The following is a 21,018-nucleotide window of genomic DNA, read 5'->3' as shown; positions in this document are numbered from 1 at the left end:
ATATATATATATATATTTTTACACAAGAGAGAGAGAGAGAGAGAGAACTATGAGCACAAGCTGCATTTTGTCATTAAAGCGGAGCAGATGCTTTTAATCCGCGATAAAAATAAATCGTTTTCCATTTTGTATGCGCATTTATCATAGTTATTTCAAAATGCCGCCTATTTGTGTTATTGTCAGCACAACTGATTTTATTTATCGTGTAACACTATGAAAACAGAAAAGTGGCAAACAAACTAAATACTAGTGGTAAATGTACAAAATTGGTATTTTGGACATATTTTGGATAGATATTAAATCAATTTTAAGTTGAGAGAGAGTGTATTAATTTGAATGAATTCAATCAATACGCCTAATTAGTAATTACACACTTAATTTCATCGATGCTCATAGGCTATTAAACTAACGAATACTATAATTTAAATCCTTATCAATTTCTATGAATTCTTTTATATAAACGGATTATTTAAATAGAAACAATCTTTAAAAAATAACATACAAGAGAGATTTATATCAATATTAATAATGTGTAATTAGAAAATAAATGTAAACATTTGCAATGCAGCATGGAAATTACAGTGTTACATAAATTATATTGTTTAAAATGGCGAAAAAGTGTATAAATATATTGTTTCTTTTTTAAATTAAAGCATATTAGTCTGATGTTAAAATCCACACACAAACATATATTATTAATTATTATATCATTGTTGACCTCGTTTTATTCTCTTGATATGTCCACGTAATATAAAGTATTATTTGTTATATATTTTAAAATGTCCGTACCTTTATTTTATTATCATTATTTGTTTTGTAACGCAAAGTACTGCACACTGCATGTTAAAATCGCGAATATGTTAAAAATGAAAACTCTATGAATAGATGCGTCGTCCGCAACATGTACTTGTATTTTTTCCTTGTTTATTATTTAATCTATTCCATTATGGGCGAATTTATTACAGGGAGAATCAATTTCCTTCCATAATTGCTAACATGACGAGAAGAAACTGGGGCATGCGTAAAATCAAAATGAATCTATATTTTTAAGTATTTATAGTATTTGATATATTGATGCTCATTATCAGTACTGGCGGTTTAATTGGATTTAATTTGCTTCACACAACATTAAAAAACACATTACAGGAGTAGGATTAAATACAGATTACTTATACGACTTTAACATTCTCAGCAGAACGAGAAAAGCTAAATATTAAATATTTCTTAAAAAAACATTTGAAATATTCTAAAATCTTTAGCGTACATTTCTCAGAAGAAAAAGATACGGGGGTATATTATTGCCTTCGGTGACAGTACTTCGAAAGAAGGTCTCGATTGTGTTCAATAGCTTTTACGGTACAGAGGAAAACGAAAATCATTTTAGAACGGAGAGGAAGCTGACACATTTGCCTGAAGTATATATTGCGAGTCCCTCCCGATATATCTCGAACGATTCTACGTTCAACAATTCAGGAATGTCCCCTACGTGTATCTCTGCGTGAATCCACAAAACCGAGTGCTTTATGGCGATATTCAAATTTCATTGATACCTAAAATCTGTACGGGTTTCGAGGTATTTGGGACGCGAAAATTCTAAACATGCACTGAAACAATGTTCTTGGTCTTGGTTTCTGCGACTTGGCCATTGTAGCGTCGTAATTGTTCTTCGAGAAGGCGAATATTCTAACAACGCGGACAACTTTAACTATTCGTGACAACATCGCGATCTTGGAACGATCCGGATGTTAACATCTTGGTAATCTGCACGAGACGTAGGTAAATCGCGGGGAATGTTATGCGAAACTTGCGCCGCCCCTTCGCAACTAACAATCTCATTCTGGGATAAATTTGGCGAGTATATAAACAGCAACAACACTTCCAATTATCGTATCGTAATTTGTCGGGGTATATCTCATATAGGAAGCTCGTATAGGTCTTAGTGAGATGCTCGCATATCGAATACGCCGCGGGGAATAAAACTTTACGAGTCGCTCTGCACACGCCAGCCACAACCTATATTGATCGGTTCATTCAATCGGAATTCACGAAACAGAGCAAAACGCATGACAGGAGTGAACGTCGAAGTTGAGTTTTCAATATTTTACACGTCGTTGGGAACGTAAAAAAATACTTTTCCGCGCATTAATTTTTCTTTTTATAACAAAATAATTTTACCAATACACAAGAAGAGGCCAATAAAAGAAAAAAATTCCGCAAAAGGACTCAAACCCGAAGTCGAAATAACGTTTGTAAACGATTTGTATATATATATATATATATATATACCAACATTCTAATTGTTTGCGAATTGTATCCTTTTATGAATATATAATATACTGGTAATATTATAATATAATTGCGAAGTCTTATAGCTACATACATATTGAACTTATTCTTGGAGCCACAAACTAATTTTGTTTTGTTTAAAATAATTTTGATTTCTTTTGAGATCTATCTATATGATATTTAGTTTTATAATATAATAGTAAGATCAACAGTATTACGTACATAACATAACTTTAACCAACTGCATTATTAGAAAATAGGAAAAAATGTAATAGGAGGGTATTTTCCGTTATAGACGTTGTTATAACCTGATAATGAGTTGACCGGAAGATAAAGCTTTTCGCATCAGCCACCGGACAAAATTGCGATGAACGAATGGCACTTTATCTAAATACAACAACCGAGTGTTTGCGCGTGCAAGCCGTAAATAATGCCACAAAAGGGGGACAAGGGGTTTCTTAAGTACGGTATTACGTGCAGTAAATACATAGCGCGCACGCCTGGCGCGGCACGGTATGGCATTTGGTGTAGTACGCGAGATACGCGCGTTCACACATGTACGAGGTGGGGGGGGGGGGGGGGGGGGGGAGGAGGAGGAGGCTGAAGGAGAGAAGGATGCATGCACACGGGGGTGTCTTTTCTGGGTCACCCTCTCCATTATCAAAGAATCCCGGGTCTGCCTATGATACACGGAAAATGAACGTAACCTGGGCGCTAAGAGGGTAAAGAATTTAACTCTTGTAGACAACGACGCCACGGTGTAGCTCCGCAAATGGTTAAAAATGCATACATGTCGCTTTTAATAGGGAAACGAGACCGGCGGAGCGATCGAGTATTACACGATTTTTTTTTACATGAAGCTAAGAAAAAGACATGGAACGAGCGCGAAATAGTCTTGTAGCAAGATTTAAGACAATAATATGATCGATAAATTGCACTGCCAATAATTTTTCGCCATGAAATGAAAGCACACTTCACTTAAATGTAATATAAAAATATCGATAAAATCAAATACGACAGCTGCAGTAATTTTTTTTCTGCGCAAATAATCGCCAAGCTATATTTCCTGCAATGGTTGCAGCGCAAAATATATGAAATATTCTGTCAAATTAAATTTCGAATAACCATTGATTCGATTGCCGGCTTCTCCCCTGGGATTGCTCGCGGAATTTTATCGTGCTAATATTAATATTAAATAAAATATGGGGGGGGAGAGAGAGAGAGAGAGAGAGAGAGAGAGAGAGATAAAAATAGACGCAATTCGATCTCGTGTAACTCGTTAATTTGCAAAAGCGATGCGAAACGTTACTATTTTTGAAATGGAAACGGTCAAATGACCGTTCCAGTGTTTTTAAAGCTCTTGCTAAAAGGTACATTTTACTTTATTACTTATAGAAAGTCACTGTGGAGAAAAAGAAGCGAAGAAGGAGATCGCGGACTGTCGATACAACTTATCCGCAATCTTTCTCAAACTGATTGCTAAGGGCACATTGCCCCGCAGGGACTGCAGTAGCGTGCAGTAGCCAAGAGGGAAGCAAAATATAGAATGGAGTGGAGGCCGTTCTCTTTGTTTTCTGTGTTTATCTCGACGGTTCGTGCGAAGAGAAACTAAGCGAAATGCATTAGCGCCTTTTGCTTTGTGGAAGAATTCTGTAATAATATGTATATGAACAATTCTCCGCTGAGAGTTTTAACGATTAAGAAAAAAGGAAAGTACATCCAGAGGGTACATCCTTCTTTTTTCCAAAAACAGATTTCTTTTTCCTAAAATAGAAATAATTTAGAAACGCAATTCTTTTTAACGCAAAAATTGTGTTAGAGTATATTAAGTAGATAATAAATCAAATTTTTAGTTGAGAGAGAGTGATTATTTAGTTAAGGGATAATGCACATGCAAAAAAGAAACGAAATATTATTATCGATTGACAATTTGGAAGCTCAGTTTAATTCTGAAAAATAATCTTTAATTCTAAATTTTTTGTAGTTTGTAATGACTGTATTATGTTAATTGTTACTGCAATTTTAATTGCAATATTATTTCAGTTACTTTAATTTATTAATTTAATAATATCTGTGTGTTTCTCACTAACATTGATGTTATAATATTAGGTGTAGTAAAAAGAAATCCATTATTTTTCCAATAGATGGCTTTAGTAATCTGTATCTCGCGTTGTATAAGTGCGATCGGGTTATGCTTGATGGCGTTAGAAAGATAAGATTTCGTACTAAAAAAAACTTCTGAGACAGTTTTGTGATTGCTTGACTCAGTATTGTTCGAGCGCGCGTCAAAGATGGACATCAGCAAAGAGAAAGTACGCTATATTTTACAGTTTTTCTTCGATAAAAGCGAAAACGCAAGCCAGGCGGCTGAAAATGTGAATAGTGTTTATGGTCCTGATACTGTAACAGCCAATCACGCGCAATTTTGGTTTCGTCGATTTTGTTCCGGTAATTTTGATGTCAAAGATGCACCACGCTCTGGAAGGCCAATTGTCGAAAATGTCGATAAAATAATGGAAATTGTCGAGTCCGACCGTCATGTAAGCACTGTTTCGATTGCCCAGGAGCTAAACATTGCACAAAAAACCGTTTGGAACCATTTGAATAAGGCTGGATACAAAAAGAAGTTCGATGTATGGGTGCCACACGAGTTAACGCAAAAAAATCTCATGAACCGAATTTCCATCTGCGAATCGCTGCTGAATCGCAACAAAATCGACCCATTTCTGAAGCGGATGATGACTGGTGATAAAAAGTGGATTACTTACGACAACGTCAAGCGAAAATGATCGCGGTGAGCCGGCGCAAACGGTGGCCAAGCCAGGATTGACGGTCAGAAAGGTTTTGCTGTGTGTTTGGTGGGATTGGCAGGGAATCATCTACTATGAGCTGCTCCCCTACGGCCAAACTCTTAATTCGGACCTCTACTGTCAACAATTGGACCGTCTGAAGGAAGTAATCGCCCAGAAGCGGCCAGCGTTGGCCAATAGGAGAGGAAGTGTGTTCCATCAGGACAACGCAAGGCCACACACATCGATAGTGACTCGCCAAAAGCTCCGGGAGCTTGGTTGGGAGGTTCTTATGCATCCACCTTATAGTCCGGACCTGGCTCCAAGTGATTACCATCTATTCCTGTCTATGGCGAATGATTTTGCTAATGAAAAATTCGCCTCAAGAGAAGCTTGTGAAAATCGACTGTCTCAGTTTTTTGCCAATAGGGATGAGGGTTTCTATGAGAGGGGCATAATGAAATTACCTTCAAAATGGCAACAAGTTATCGAACAAAACGGTACATATTTGATCTAAATCGGATCATTCTAACCATATTAAATGAAGCCTTCAATTTCATGCAAAAATAATGGATTTCTTTTTACTATTCCTAATATATACCAAATATTTCTTAAATCATCATTATTTATAAAGACTTGTAATATACTTATGAATAAAAAGTAGATTAAATGCCGTCATTTTCAAGCCGATGCTTTAGATTAAAAATAATCGATAACTATTATTATACACCAGATTTTCCGGTTTGAGTTTTAACTCAAACTCTTTGTCTCTCTCTCTCTCTCTCTCTCTGACACGAATTTCTGGCCTTCTTTATTAATTAACCAAACTGTGTACAACAGAATTAATGATAAAAAATTAAATTTCTATCATTACACACGAGATGCATGTGATGTATTCTATTGTTTGATAAAATTCTCACCACAATATTCTCCGCTTTTTTATGCATGTAATAAGTAAGGATAAAACCAACAAATTGATCAAAAATAATTGTAATTAACCAATATCATTAATAGACAGTTATCTTAATATGTGGCTTCGAAAAAATTTAGCAATATTTTAACTTGGTAATCGGAAAATATTTGCACAGCGCATTGAAAGTTTTTACTTCGTTTATCTCATTATTGGCAAACAAGTTATGCCTGACTCATTTTTAATGAAACTCGTAAATAAACAAAGATAAACAAACTGAAAAATTAATTAAACTTGAGGTTATCGATAATATGTGTTAAAAAAAAAACCCGTTGTTCAGAACAGCGTATTTCACGCAAAGTTATAACGAAATTGATATTTCATTCTCCAATCCCTTTCAATCCCTTCCGGGTGATTTCCCTTCTGGGAATTCGAACGGATACACTTTTGATGCTACATAAATATGTATGTTACAAAGGTATCGACTACGTGCGTTCCTATTATCGTCTCCTCTGACATTAACCGATGTCTTTTTTGAGACGCTATCATCAACAGCGCTTCGCCGCAAGCTCCATTATACGCTCTACGTTCCTTCGTACGATATAATTGCATCAATTAACTGTAAGGTAATGTCAGTACGGTTAAACGTCCCGGCGGCATTTCTAAAATTAAACAGCGACGCAATGCCTAAATGTGTATTAACGCAAAGAATATATACTTGTCTTTGATTAGGATTGGACACAGCTAAACTATGCTAACGAAAGTATAAAAAATGTATCTGTATTATTGTACATATATATATATGTGTGTGTATTTTAGCATTGATCTTTGCATTATTTACAATTTACAAATGATGCGTAAGCGTAGCGGAAAGAGAAGGATGAGAATACTATATATATCTCAATTATAATGATAAAATATTATAAAACTAATAAAGAGAGAAACAGGGGACTACGAGCGAATAAATTCGTTAAAATCTTTTAATTTATTCTAATATATTGCGAAGAATATCACGTAATTTTTAACGTTTTGTCCCGGCTTCCACTACTGGACTCATCAGTAAGGTATTGTAATGGAAGCCTACCTTAGACGCCTGAGAGAGTTATTTAGTAGAGATTTTATATAAAGAAATATCAAAGCACTTGCGAGAATTTTGCGAATATCTATAGACCTCTGATGGCGGGTCCACGTAGTAATAAAATATATCATAATACCTACATTTGCTTTCTTCTTCGAAACCTTGCTGTTTAATATGCGATGGCTTTAGGGTACGGATTCGCACTATCGATTTTCCGGCTGCGTGGTCCAACTTCCTTGGAATCAACGATGGCAGCCGAACGCGCATTTGTTCGGCTTCATGAGTAATTTAACGACAGAGATTCAACAAATCCTCTCTCGACACTCCGGCGTGTAAGGTCGTGGTGAAAAACAGATGAACTACACGGAGGTCCAATTCAGTAAGAGCGACTAATTAATTAATCAGATTGTAATACCGGGGCCGAAGTGATAAATTTACAATTAGTGAATTAAGTATGAATGCAAGCTTTCGTTACATTCCAGCTCAATCTATCACTTGAGAAATACATGTTACGTACATGTTGTTATATCGATAAACGTGAGTGCTTATCACAATATCGTTTCCTGTTTGAATACCGCTTCGGTAAACGCAACTGTACCAGAAAAGACAACAAAATCGTATCCCTCAGTTAATTTAATGTAAACTGTTATAAAAATTTTAATCTGAGACGTTGCTGTGGAGAAACATACGTTCTTCAAATTTAGAAAGCGATAATCAATTGTTGCCTGTTATAAAAAAAAATTGACTTGAAAAAACTATGATAAGGCTCAAAGTATTTATCGTTGAGATTTTGTTAGGATTCTCCAAGATTTTGCAGTTAAGATTCGCTTTAGAATATTCTGTGAATTCAATAAATTTGTTGAGTTAAAAGCATTCACAGTAAGGATACACAAAGAGAAATCGGTGCAATATCGCGTGACGCGAAGATAAATCGCGGCGAAGAGGAAGAAGTGGAACAGAACTTAGTTATCTGCGGTTATGATTTTCGGTTGCTTCGCCGTGCGTGTCCGTTTGATATAAGAGGCACTTTAATGAAGTGCGGCGTGTCGGGAACCCCTCGAATTATTATGCGCGATTACTCGCAGCACTGCGGGCTTTCAACCAAATTACGCAACATACATATTTTACTTCCGCCTCGGATATACGATTTTGTAACATATATCTTCCCTTCCTGCTGTGTTCCGATCGCTGCTGTGCACGTACGTACGTGAATGAAAAATAAAACTGTAAGGTTCCGCCACGAATTTTTCACAAACTTCCGCGACGGTCCGAGTCCCGGCTTTGCCGCACTTGTCGTTCGAGTACGTTCACTTCGTGCGGCCTTCAATATTTATCGAAATTTTCGTGACTTCTTCATTCGCGTTTTCGCGAACTTCCGCCCTTCGATTTGTCGTCGTTGGATTATTTCCTTCAACTAGTTACGTGCACTTTAACCATATTGTGTGAAAGCACGTAAATGCCACAGTCGCCGCACGTTCGCATTAATAAAAGTATACTTAGAAAATATGCCCGAGTCTATACTGAGGGTAGGCGAATAAAATTGGAACAGAAATGATAAAAAAGGAACAAAATGCAACGAGACTTTTCGTATGCCGAGAACAGTATCATTTTGTATGCACGAACGTGACCGCGTGGTTAATGATGACTGCCATTTTCTTTCCGGAAATATCGTTTGCCGTGCATAGCAAACTATTATAATCAATTTGAATTCGATAATACACTCATATCTTGCTATATGAAAACATGAGCGCCATTCTTACGCAATGTCACATAACAATTTTTTATGTTATTTACATTATTATAATGTTATCGTTTTTTCTTTTATAGCGAGCTTCTCATATATGCTATAATGATCTTATATATGTATAATAAATCCTTTACATATAACAGCAATGTTAGGTCGTATAATAATATATTTATCATGTTTATCGTACCTCTCTTATAGATCGTAGATAATAGCATTTAACGTGGCGTATTTCAGATCACGCAATTTTTAGTCAACCCACAGCATATTTACGAGAGCAGGTGACTGCGCGTGTCACGTAGCCGTTTTCTTTAGCGGTTGAGTCGTTCCCTAAGTCCTTGAAAGGAATTCTCTTTTATTTGAAAATCAATCTACTTGTAGATGCGGAACATTGAGAACGACCTAACGTCGCGCCCCTTCGTTTCGGCAACGCATTTCCCTGGATCGTTCTGTCGAGCGTTGAGAGCAACCATATATTTTTTTTATTTGCTATTACGACGATACGTTACGGTGAAACGTTCCTTTCGTGAGAGTCAACACGTATAATTGAAACTTACTGAATGTTGCATGAGAATACAATTGAATGTTATCGGTGCGTTTAAAAATATCGATGTTTGCATTTAACATTGTCAACCTGTTTAATGAATGAACGACGTTCCTATATAGGGTTTTACAATCAGCCCAGTGCTGGTTACTGGTTGCTATTGCAGTTCAGTCCTGGCAAACTAGTAGCGCAATATACTAGTTAAGTACCGAATGATAACTTAAACCTAGCACTGGTATATGGTATTAGTCGTTTTAGCCAGTTCTTTGCTAGTGCTGGTTGATAGATCTTTGACCGTCATTTGACTTGACAGCCAATCATGAGATGAGACTCATTACTAGTTGACAGTTGTCACGTTAGTTAAATGTTGGTTTTGTTGTAACTGTTGGGTGCCTTATATGGAATTTCTGGCTATGCGATTGATTCGCTAAATATAATATACGGATAGATTTCAGCGCAAACATTTGGTCGCCCGATCGATTAAGGAAGAGCAGTTTTCGGCAATTACATAGATTTGCTAGAGGCAATGCGCGTTACGAGAAACCATCCGAAAAGAGAAGAAATACTCTGCGAGAAAACAAAACAAAAAAACAGTTCGTGCTAACGTATAACGCAATAAATTCCGTGACTTATTGTTATTCACGAAATTGTTCATATTCTCGCGGGGAAAGCGTAGTAAACGGAAACGTGCGCAGCAAAGTTTGAGGCTTCTCTTCCTTTTCTATTTCTTTTCTTTCTTTTTTTTTTTTTTTTTCAAAATGCCCTAGTTTCTGGGTAATATTTATAGCGATATAAAGCAGCGCACAAGTTTCGGAGCCAAATCGAGCACGAACTCGACTCTCGAACTGCTTTTTATCCAACTGTAACTTTTGCTCGCGACCCGACTGCCCTTCCATCGAGGAACCCTCCCTTTCTATTCCATTCCTCTTTTATTCTCCCTCCTTTCTTTTCTTTCTCAATGTGTTTGCCTTTTCGCTTGCTCCTTCACTGAGTCTTACGGACCCGGAAGAACATCGGGATGTTTGAACTTTCACGCCACGTAAGCGATCTGGTATAAAAGTTTATTTGTAAACTCTCGGCCTTTCTACCGAAAACCACTTACAGCCATTTGGTATCATCACAATGAACGATCGAAGAATAGAACATAGAGCTTAAGGCACACTCCGTATATACAAAGTAATAAATTTGCGTTGAAGAGAGAGATGGGTGCTTATTTCAGGCGTTTCCCAAGCGCCTGATTTATCTAAGCAACTTGGATATAAGGATATATGTCGTATTACGTCCCGCGGGAGAACAGGTGTTGAGAATAATTTCACCCCTGGCCGATTTTCTCGTTCCGCCCATTCTTTTTACGTCGCGCGAAAATGCAGTATACGGAGAGACATGCCAAATAGATGTTGAGCAAGGAAAGCTTCGGGGTAAGTTTACCGTGTGCCACGTTTTACGCGGTTTCTCCGTACCGCGCAGGAATTGCATCTGCATCGAAGGTAGGAGAATAAATCTCTCGGAAACCTCATGTCTCTCTCGCAGCTGTAAGAAATTACTAAAATATTTCGGGCAAAACTGCCGTGCGTGCCTATCTATCCTACGATGAAAAAAAATCGCGTCAAACTCGGACGCAAGCTTAATCCGCTTACGCGATCAATATACCACGTCCCTTGTCGAATTGTCGAGTGGCACGCCGTCATTTTTCACGTCCTGCGAAGCGATAGGCGCCTGAATGCAAATCGCTTTCGTCGCATTTACTATCCGTATCTCTTCGCGTTTGCGCCTTCCAGCGGTCTTATACACAACGAAGAAAAGGAAAGAAAAAAAAAGAACGAAAAAAGGGAACTGTCGCCCGATAAGAATGTCGAGCCGTTGAGGCTTGTAAAATACGGTCGCTGATTGAGACCCGAACTTGTCAAGATCCTCCTGAAGAGGATAGAATACTGTTTATATTCTACTTATTTTTTACTTTGATAGATATACCGTTCTTTACGCACTGCGGTCGTTTTTTCAACGAATTTGAAGGCGGTGGAGGGTATCATTATAGTGTAATGTCGTTCAAACACGAACATCTGGATAGCTCAATGATTAAAGCTGTTCTTCCAAGAATTTATTACTCATCCATCACATTTTATTTTATCACCAATTAAGCTAAATTATCATTAACGAGAAAATTGATCAATTTTGTCTTTTTTTTTTGTTGTAGCATGATGCCTGTCTGGATGAAGTTTACCAGTATTGAACAACATGATCATCTTTGATGAATTTAAACTTAAAATTTAAAACGTAAGTAATGCTGTATATTAACAGTTTTCTCTTCTTTATTTTTCTGGGAGTTGCGTAAGTTGATTAATAATCAATTCTCTCAATAGAGCTATCTTAAAAAAATATTTCCGAAAAATTTGAGATAATATAGCAGAATCTTATTAAGTGGTATATGCTTTACACACGTTTATATTATGAATATAAATTATGTCTCTCTGCTATGAGTAAAAATACATTTCGTATTTCTACAATTATTGTAATCGATAAATATAGATTTTCAGTTCATTGGAGCGGATCCATTGACCTTGTTTGAATTTTTCTATCTATCGAGACAACAGCCATTTATAAATTAAATATGAGGAAAATGAAGTGATTCGCATGAATTAAGTTTCTAAAATATAATAAAATAAGATTTTATTGCACGTTGGAATAAAAATAACTTCGAGTTTTTCAGAATGTCATTTACAGATTTAATTACAAAAGATTTAATGTCACATTTAAAAAGTTTATCAGGAGTATATAACAAGATTATTAAATAAATGTAAAACAATGTTTATTTTCAAAGCTATGTAGATTCCGAGAAAAACTGTATAGATTAACATGTAACTCCCAACCTACACTTTCACACAGAAGCCAAAATTATTATTTTTACTTTTGGTAAATTTCTTAATTTAATATCAGAACGTAAATAATTAATATACAATTCCATGAAATTTTCCTTTTTTTATTTTACAGAATTAATCATTTGGCTTCTAATTCATATAATGAATATACGGCTGTTTGTATAATTGTCATTATTCAATATTCTGCAGTGAGAAATGTTTCAAAACGCAACTTTATCTTGTTGCGAAAATTCAACTGTCGTCTTTTCATGACGATATCAGACAGCGACGTACGCTATCAACTCGCTTGGTAAAGCAAACGAAAATGTGATTTTGGTACTCGACGGCTACGGGTGGTAAATCACGTATCGTGTGGTTGTCGATGTGCTTCCTCCGCTTTTGCCTAATCTAATCTACATGTTTGCTCAATATTCTCACGCACGCGTACCCACTCGTCACATTTTCACCATTATTTCATCACGTGCTTTTCCCGTTGCCACAAAACTACGACGATTTTCAAAGGTGATAATACCATCCATCCACATCTAAGTTTGTCGTCGTCAACCGACCGCTCTAGATTTCTTATGTTTCCGCATTTTCTCTCTGGAACTTATAAGAAGTTTTTGCAGTTACTTTGCGCCTTATCGAAAGCAAGAATGGCGAAACGTCATTCCCCTCGACATGGAACTTTTTATTCTTTCACATTTCCGCGACCGCGACGAGCCGACGCGACGCGACGCGACGCGACGCGACGCGACGCGCGTCGGTTGCATCACATAGCAGAGTCTAAAAAGCCGAAGAGAGAAGTTTTAAGCTGTTTGCGCTCTCACTATCCTTATGCCCGACATGGCTGCGGTCATTAATTTTTACAAGTCTCTCTTGCAAAGAAACGAAATTCAACCACTTCAATTCGCCATTTGTATATAATGCCGCAACAAGATAAGCTGATAGAACTACAACGAATCTTTTGAGAAATAAGTGCGAAATATGAGCTTAATGCCTCCACAGGACTAAATTCAATTACTGCTACACTCCCTTTTCCATCCTTTTCGCCGCGAGTAACGGGGACGACTTTTTGTCCTCCTATGAATTCTTCAAATGATACGGTAGAGAGTACGTGGGAGGTACAAGGTAAAATTTATATTGCGACACGAGCAGCAATGCGGGATGTAAACTACGTTTATATGCTGGTCTCGCTTGTGCTCGCTCCTAATCTGTTGGTGAGAAAGAAAAAAGAGTTACACGTTGAACATGCAAATATTGAACAAAAATACCACTAAGTGAAAAAAATTTTCATTTATGTTCTAGACTAAAGTGAAACCTACTTTAAACAATTTATAATTTACGACCAAATTCGGAACAGAAAATTCTATTTATAATTTTATAAAGTATGAGCTTTAAATTATAAAGAAAAAAAAACAGCATTTTAAAGAACAATATTTTGAGAGAAAGGCAAAAGAAAAAGATTATTAAGTAAAAAGGTTGAATACAATCGAAAAGAAAAATAAAGAGTAAATGTCTATAAAGATTTAATCGCTCAGAAAGAACATTGAAGTTAAAAACTTTGCTCAAGTTCCATTAGAATAATCCAACAGGCATTACTGTAATTCAACCTAATAGTGTATACCACGTTTAAATCGCAATCCTCGGATACGTAAGTCGGAAGTATTTATTGTTATTTTGTTGGAAGACTGCTATTTGATACAAGTAAAATTGGATAAATAAAGATACAGTAAATCCTTTAAAACAACCTAAGTTAAAACAGCGCGCATGTCGATGTAAGTCAACGTTAAGTTCTTCCTCAATCTTCATTTAGCGAAAAGGAGAAAATTCAAAGAGAAAAAGAGAGAAATATATTAATCCTTTTAAAAAAGGATATAATTATTACTTTATTGCATATTCTACTTTAATTTCTGATAAACTGCAATTTACAGCATAAAGAAAGTTCCATAGAAAGTTATTCGATATTTATGAATCATGATACCTTTACCTTTTATTTTATTTTATTTTTTCAAATATCTCTTCCATATTGAATAAATGTACCGTTGTTAATGATAGCGGAATATGAAACAAAGATATTTCTGCTTGCTATCTCAGTGATTTCCCAACTTACAGAAAGTTAATTCGCTACCTGCCATCTTTCCCAGTTCTAGCTTCTCCTCTAATTATTGCGCAGCAAACAAATTCGAATTACCCTAAATGACTACGAGCACTAATTCGAAGTTGGAACGTACACGCTAAAATGGCTGAAAAGTTTAATTACGTTTGTCACAGTGGAAAATAGGTTGTTTACGTAAAGACAAGAAGACGTCGATCATTATTACATTTTGTGTTGTTAGTATATGTTTACCTTATGCTTACACTTATTATTCCACTCTGTACGTTGAGTTACTTCTGATTTTATGCCGGTTACCTCGATTTTCATCATAAGTAATTTTATTCCAAAAATAACATTAATCATTCGTTTGGCTTTATCGCTCGCGTATAAATTAAGTGCGGATACGCCTTTATTCAATGATTGCAATTCTACAAAAACATACGCCCAAAAGATTAAATCTAAATATATGTAAAATTATCGCCAATGCGAGTCAACACTAATTGTTTGTGTGAATTATAAATAACTCTCTTTATTAAAAATCATACAATAATATAAATAAACGAAAGGTCGACACGTTTATTTAGTTTATATTATTGTTTAATAAAGTTACTCATAATTCACACACGAACAACTCGTGTTTAACAACTCGTACTTATTATCGATTCGTAAATCAGCGGGAAAGGAAATTTCGAAATATATTCCGGCTCGCGACTAATATCGCACATTTCTCAATCGAGAATGAAATTGCAACTCGTGTAAAATCACTCAGTTATACCAAAATGAAAGCGAACGACAGAATTTATTACGCGACCCACATGGCCGACGTTTCGAGCACGTGATATGTTCGCCATCAATTTTGATTATTTTTCCAACGACGCGCGATCTGAAACGTTCCCCTCTATATGTATAAAAATATAAATATATTTATTTATTTATTTTTATAGAGTTCAAAACATACAAAATGCAACAAAGCATACAAAATACAACAAATTCTTGCGCGTATAAATTTTCTCTTCGCAAGAATTTTGTAAAAATTTCACGAAACAATTTTAGTTATATAGAGTCAATCAACACAACGGGGTTAAATAATATTTTAGACGGAAGATGATCAGTCTCATACGAGTTTTTAAACGAACTATACATCAGCGAATATCCAATTTCGAGTTTAACAGTCAAGATTGTACAGATCATAATCGCCTATTAAATCTTCACTCGACGAGAAATCGATTTGAAATTCATCAAAAAAATTTATGACCGAAGGAACATACGGTAAATCTGGGTCACTCCGTATATGCCGCTTGAACATGTAGGAAAAGCGCCCACGGCTTTCAGTTCCCAGCTCTTTAAACGCTGTTAAATCCTGCAAAGGCAATCTTAATTGGAGCGACATTAAATGCTCTACGTGCATAGGGCTGATGATTCGAATTACCTTTATTAATGAAAGCGCCACGATTCTGCATCTTCAATTCTCCGCTGTCCGTAACACACGCGTAATAATGACTTTCTCATGGCAAGAATCAGCAGCAGGCAGATGTAATTTGTCGAGATAACTCTTGGAGATTACCCGTCGATTAATCAATCGTGATTAATACGAACGATCAGGCAATATTTATTCCCAGTATAGATCTCGCTCGGCGTGTTGAGGGAGATAGAAAAAAGTGCGCAGACGGGCGCCAAGCGGAGTTAGATTTAGAGTGCCAGTCATTCTTGCTTTCGTTTTTACGCACGATGTAGCATGTCGTTCTATCATGGGACTTGTCCTATAGGTTGCCGCGAAGGCGGCAGGGAAAATGGCATACAATAGGGCTCGCGCGCATCGAGCTTCCTAAACGCGAACACGCGAATAGCCGTGCTGCGGTCCAATTGACACGCACAAAACCCATTTAATAGAGACGGTGGAAACGTCACTACGTCGAGATTAGTGACGTATCCACACGGTTGCCTCGTTGGGGAATTAAACTGACGAACATCTCTGTACATTATCCTGATCAGATTATCAATCCTTGCTCAAGGATCATTATTAAGAAGACGCGAGTGTCTTCGATAAGATTTGATAACATATGTCGCAGGCACGAAACTCTTTTTTTTTTTACAACTGTCGTTTGTGGCGCACCATAAATGTATTAAGAAGATGTATCAATGATAGACTGCACTATGAAATTGTTCGTATCGGTTTCAAAAGAGTAATGTATATAGTTTCAGTCATATTGCTCTTTTTTTTTTTCTAACGAATTTGAAGAAAGTTCCAGTGAATTCGTTTACTTTTGTCATTTTCACCTCGTTTTCAAGTGCACTAATCGATCCCTAAGATCAGAAAATACACAATCTATATACCTATTACGGACGCGTCGAAGCCAATATAACTTCCATTGCTCGAGTTCGAATTAGGAGAAAAAATACGAAAAAATATTATGTCACACAGCGTCTCAAGGTTTCTATGGGTTATAGACGAGACTCGAAGATGAAGGACAAATCGAAACGTCGCGTCCTTTCAAGGATCTCGAAAATCCCGACTATGTTCCCATCGACATTCTCGCGATAGATGCCTATGCGACTTTGCGGTTTCGCAATTCGGCTGAATAGCAAGAGTCGGACACGCTTGGCTAACGTTCGCGTGGGTCGTACACACGTGACATCGATCTGAGGACTTCCCGACCTGGGCGTGGTCCCGCAAAACGGGAATAAAGGACCGCGATCGTTTATCTACCAGCGTTTAACGCGGACGTCATAGAAAGGGAGCCATCATTTTTTTAAGCGCTACAGTAAATCATTCTTTACGAGTGAACTTTATAACCCAGTCGCACAAGTATGGTGTTACATATCGATTAGTATTCTATTCTGACGTCTAGTATGTATTTATGGATTACTCCACGAGTCATTTATGACCATCTGAAAGATCATTTGTAATTAGTATCTATTACAAAAAAAAAAAAAAAGATAGTGCAAAAATGTTAAGAAGATACTAAAAGATAAATGTTCAGAAGCATTAGAATGTGGAAGGGTTTCACCATGTTGAATAGCATTTCTAAATCATTAATGCATGAAATTATGTATGTTACATTAAATTATTATATGTACGTTCGCGTATATGTGACATAGATGCACATTTATCATATTTTAAGGTTTTTTAAATTAAAAATGTAGGTAATCATAGTATGCAAATGAAGCCTGTACGTTAAAATTCGATGGCAGTATAGTACAAATTAATTCAATGACAAATTCATAAATTAGTTTATAGAAAAAACATAGCTTTTTTTTAATCACTGGCTTCGTTTATAAAATGGACATATGACACGCAATAAGCGCTGTGACAGATAGATGCAATTAAAAATCACACTTTTCATCGGGATCGGCGGAAACCTCTGCGGAAAATTCTCAATTTTCCGAACGTACAAACCGCGTGCACTTTCTGTGTATATCCGAACCCGACGCATGTGGATACATTTGCACGAACAAACTGACAGATTTGTTTGACGCGAGTGCGAGAAATTCGTGGAAAAATCTCAATTTTTGTATTTTTCAACGCCAACGGAGAATATCCGGATTATAATTTCCGCAAGAAACGGAAGCCTACTATATTTACCGCATGTTTTTAATGCGCGGCCAGGAGTTTATTCACTTATTTTACCGACAAACGGTTCACGCCGTGCAGGAAATTAAACTTTTCCTTCCATAACTAATTTTCCACCAGGTTTACGCCACGAAATATTTTCGACGCCAGATTATGGTCGAGGATATTAGCTCTCTCTCTCTCTCTCTCTCTCCCCTCCTCCCCTCCCTTGTATTCTCGCGCTTCTCACAGCACCGATACATTAATTATGCAGCATAATGCTTGTTGGCCCCCCGCAAAAGTTCGCCGCGTATTTTACGGCGCGTGCGGAGTTATAACTACACCAAAATATCACCTATTACCAACGTATTCACCGCCGCTGCTTCAGTACCGTAGGGAAAGAGCAAATTTGTTTGGCTACATGCGTAAGTTGGCACATAACAGGTACAAAATTAAGTTAACAATTTACGATGTTCCTGTTGGATTCAGACAACAGTTGGAAACTAGTTCCACCAAGGAGGACCTTCATTTCGTTGCCATCTAACAGATGACCGGTCCTTCCAAAATAATACATTATTGGCAACTATAATGTGTCAACTGTAATAGAGTCTGTCGCATCCAGTATGTGTTAACGATAATAGAGTTTGCCCCTGCTTGTAAAGTTATGGTTTTCACAAACGACGTTCCAATCTTTGCCAAGAATGCGTTGAAGAAAAATGAGCTCTACTAAATAGTCGCTTATATGCGCTAAGCATAAGTCTTTTGCGTGCAATTTGTTTAGACAATCAATGTGGGCGGGAGCGATTTTACGATAAAATATAACCTTTCTTTAGAAAGATTCTTTAAGAAATACCTCGGTTTATTACAACCAATTCTTTAGCGGATACATAAATTTTATAAAACTGAATTACGTTACATCTTATATATATATATAATAAAATTAATTATTTTAATTTTATAGAATGGTACTCTTCTAAACACGAAAAATTAATTAGATATTAAACTTTTTATTGCAAAGTTCATGAGTTGATCGTACGTAACAAAACAAAGACGTATAAATAATAAACAACTCCCGTATTATGGCATAATAAGGGAGCAGTCCACTACTATTTAATTAATCTTCACGCAGCATCGTCGAAGCAAAGCGGAAAGCTCGATCCGTGCTTAATTAAGGTGTCTAAGCGCCGCGTAACATCAGACGCATTTCAATGAGCATCCGCAGTAAGTGCTTTAGAAGTGTCAAATTCGATCAATTATACAAACCTACATAGATCAGATATTAATTTTGTGCAATACATTAGCATGCATTATACCATATACGAGAAAACCGACTTTATATATGATCTTTAAAGCAATTTTTATTAATTGTCAAGTTTTAAACTTGAAACAAAATAAAGATATCAAAGCGGAGAATTAAAATAGCATATTACTCAATAAAATTGAATTAATTTGCAAATCAATATGTGTATTATACCATAATCTACAATTAATATAGAATATGATAATAATTTAGATATATAATTTAAATATATCTTAAATTATATCATGATTTTATTGATTGATTATATTATAAAGTATGTTTATATTCATATCATAGAAATATGTTTATGATAAAATGCATTGAGAAACTGCAAAAATGATTACTTTTCCCTTGAATTAATCTCTAAGGAGAAATATTTGGTTCAAAGAATTTGCCTCCGATATTTATATCGAGGATTCGGAAATGTTATGTGTACATGTAGTACAAACGAATAATAAAATGAAAATGGAGAGAAGCGTAACAAAAAAGTTTTCGGCATCACCGCCCACGAGGTTGAGGTTTCCGATTCACATGCGAAATGGAAGAAAAGCGTTGAGATGTTTTATCCTGAATCGGTTGCATCGTTTGTCTTCGTTAATCGAGTGATCTCAACCGAAAACTTTCAGAAAATAATGAAAAATCGGTACCGTTTCTCACAGTAAAAACTCTGTATGTGTCGTCACATTGACTCACCTTCGAATGGCTGAAGCTTCTTGAGAAATTTCTTCGTGCGGTTAAACCTTGACCTTTCGGCTCCATATGAAGCCGGTATCCCCCCATATATCTGAGAAAAGGTCCATATATCTGAGAAAAGTAAAAGTGGAGCGTTCAGACATATTCATTAAGCACGATTATCAACGATGTGCGAAAAATTACGCGCTACTCGACTATTAACTCCTGACACATTAAAACTGAAGTTTCATCACCTGAAAATTATATCTAATTCCAAGTTAATGGAATAACTATAATTATGGATGTTTAAAAGTGAAAGATTTCAATGAATTAAGCTTCGAAATTATAAGTCGATAATACAGTGTCATTCATCCTATCAATAAATCTTGCATATTAAATGAAGTGGAAATACGAGCAACATTACTCCCCGTTGTGGCCCTGTTACACACATATTTCCCCGGATATATACGCCAGATATCGAATGAACGGGTGGATGGCTTAATGGAGTTTGACCGTTGATAACGATGCGACAGGGGAATCCTGAGTAATAACGTTGATAACAGCGTTCATCGTCGAAAAGCTGTGAACGTGTACATATTGTACTATTGCGCACGTCGTGTTTATTTGTCACACTTGTTCGAGTTTGTGTTCGTGTATATTTGCATATGGATTTCGACGAATATACATATTTACTTATACTTGTGCACATTGATATACACATCGAGCACTTTCCCTGTGCACGCATAAATGTTAACTTTCAAAGAGCACCTTTGATCATCTAATAATTGTTTCGGGAGTTCTGTGTTGCTCTTCGTCATATTTGGGATCAGTATTAAAGAGCTCCAAACACAGCAACGAAACGATTTAAAAAATTTATAAAATATAGCCGGTATTAATTAATCGATTCTTATATATATATATTTAAGTACTGCAGTTTTAAGACATTATAAATCGCAGTGCCGCAGCTAGCATTTTAAGACATTACTTAAAACAGTTTTAAAATAAGAATCTATTTTGAAAAAATCGACCTATGTCTTATATATTTTGGCACGAAAGTTGTAACAAAATGTTTAATTTATTGCAAAAACTGAATAAAATTTATTACTTTAACTAAAATAAAATATTTTCTATCATCAACTCTTTTGTCTTTTTCAATTTTTTTATTTATTTTATTTATCCATTATTTTACTGC

The 21,018-nt window shown here is 36.1% G+C and overlaps 1 protein-coding gene and 1 pseudogene across 1 annotated transcript in view; both read left to right on the top strand.

The window, feature by feature from the left end:
- The first annotated feature begins 4,577 nt into the window (after positions 1-4,577).
- Positions 4,578-4,910, top strand: LOC108775270 (histone-lysine N-methyltransferase SETMAR-like; annotated as a pseudogene).
- A 161-nt stretch (positions 4,911-5,071) lies between these two features.
- LOC108775264 (uncharacterized) overlaps positions 5,072-21,018 on the top strand; it is a 44,342-nt gene continuing 28,395 nt past the window's right edge. Inside the window, exons 1-2 of the mRNA XM_018541574.1 lie at positions 5,072-5,080; positions 5,158-5,575. Of these exons, the coding sequence (XP_018397076.1) occupies positions 5,072-5,080; positions 5,158-5,575 (427 nt within the window). The remainder of the gene's footprint in view (positions 5,081-5,157; positions 5,576-21,018) is intronic.

This window comes from Cyphomyrmex costatus, unplaced genomic scaffold (genome assembly GCF_001594065.2).
Source record: "Cyphomyrmex costatus isolate MS0001 unplaced genomic scaffold, Ccosl1.0 scaffold291, whole genome shotgun sequence".
Classification (NCBI taxonomy): domain Eukaryota; kingdom Metazoa; phylum Arthropoda; class Insecta; order Hymenoptera; family Formicidae; genus Cyphomyrmex; species Cyphomyrmex costatus.
The sequence above is the reverse complement of the archived record's forward strand: the minus strand, read 5'-3'. Positions and strand labels throughout refer to the sequence as shown.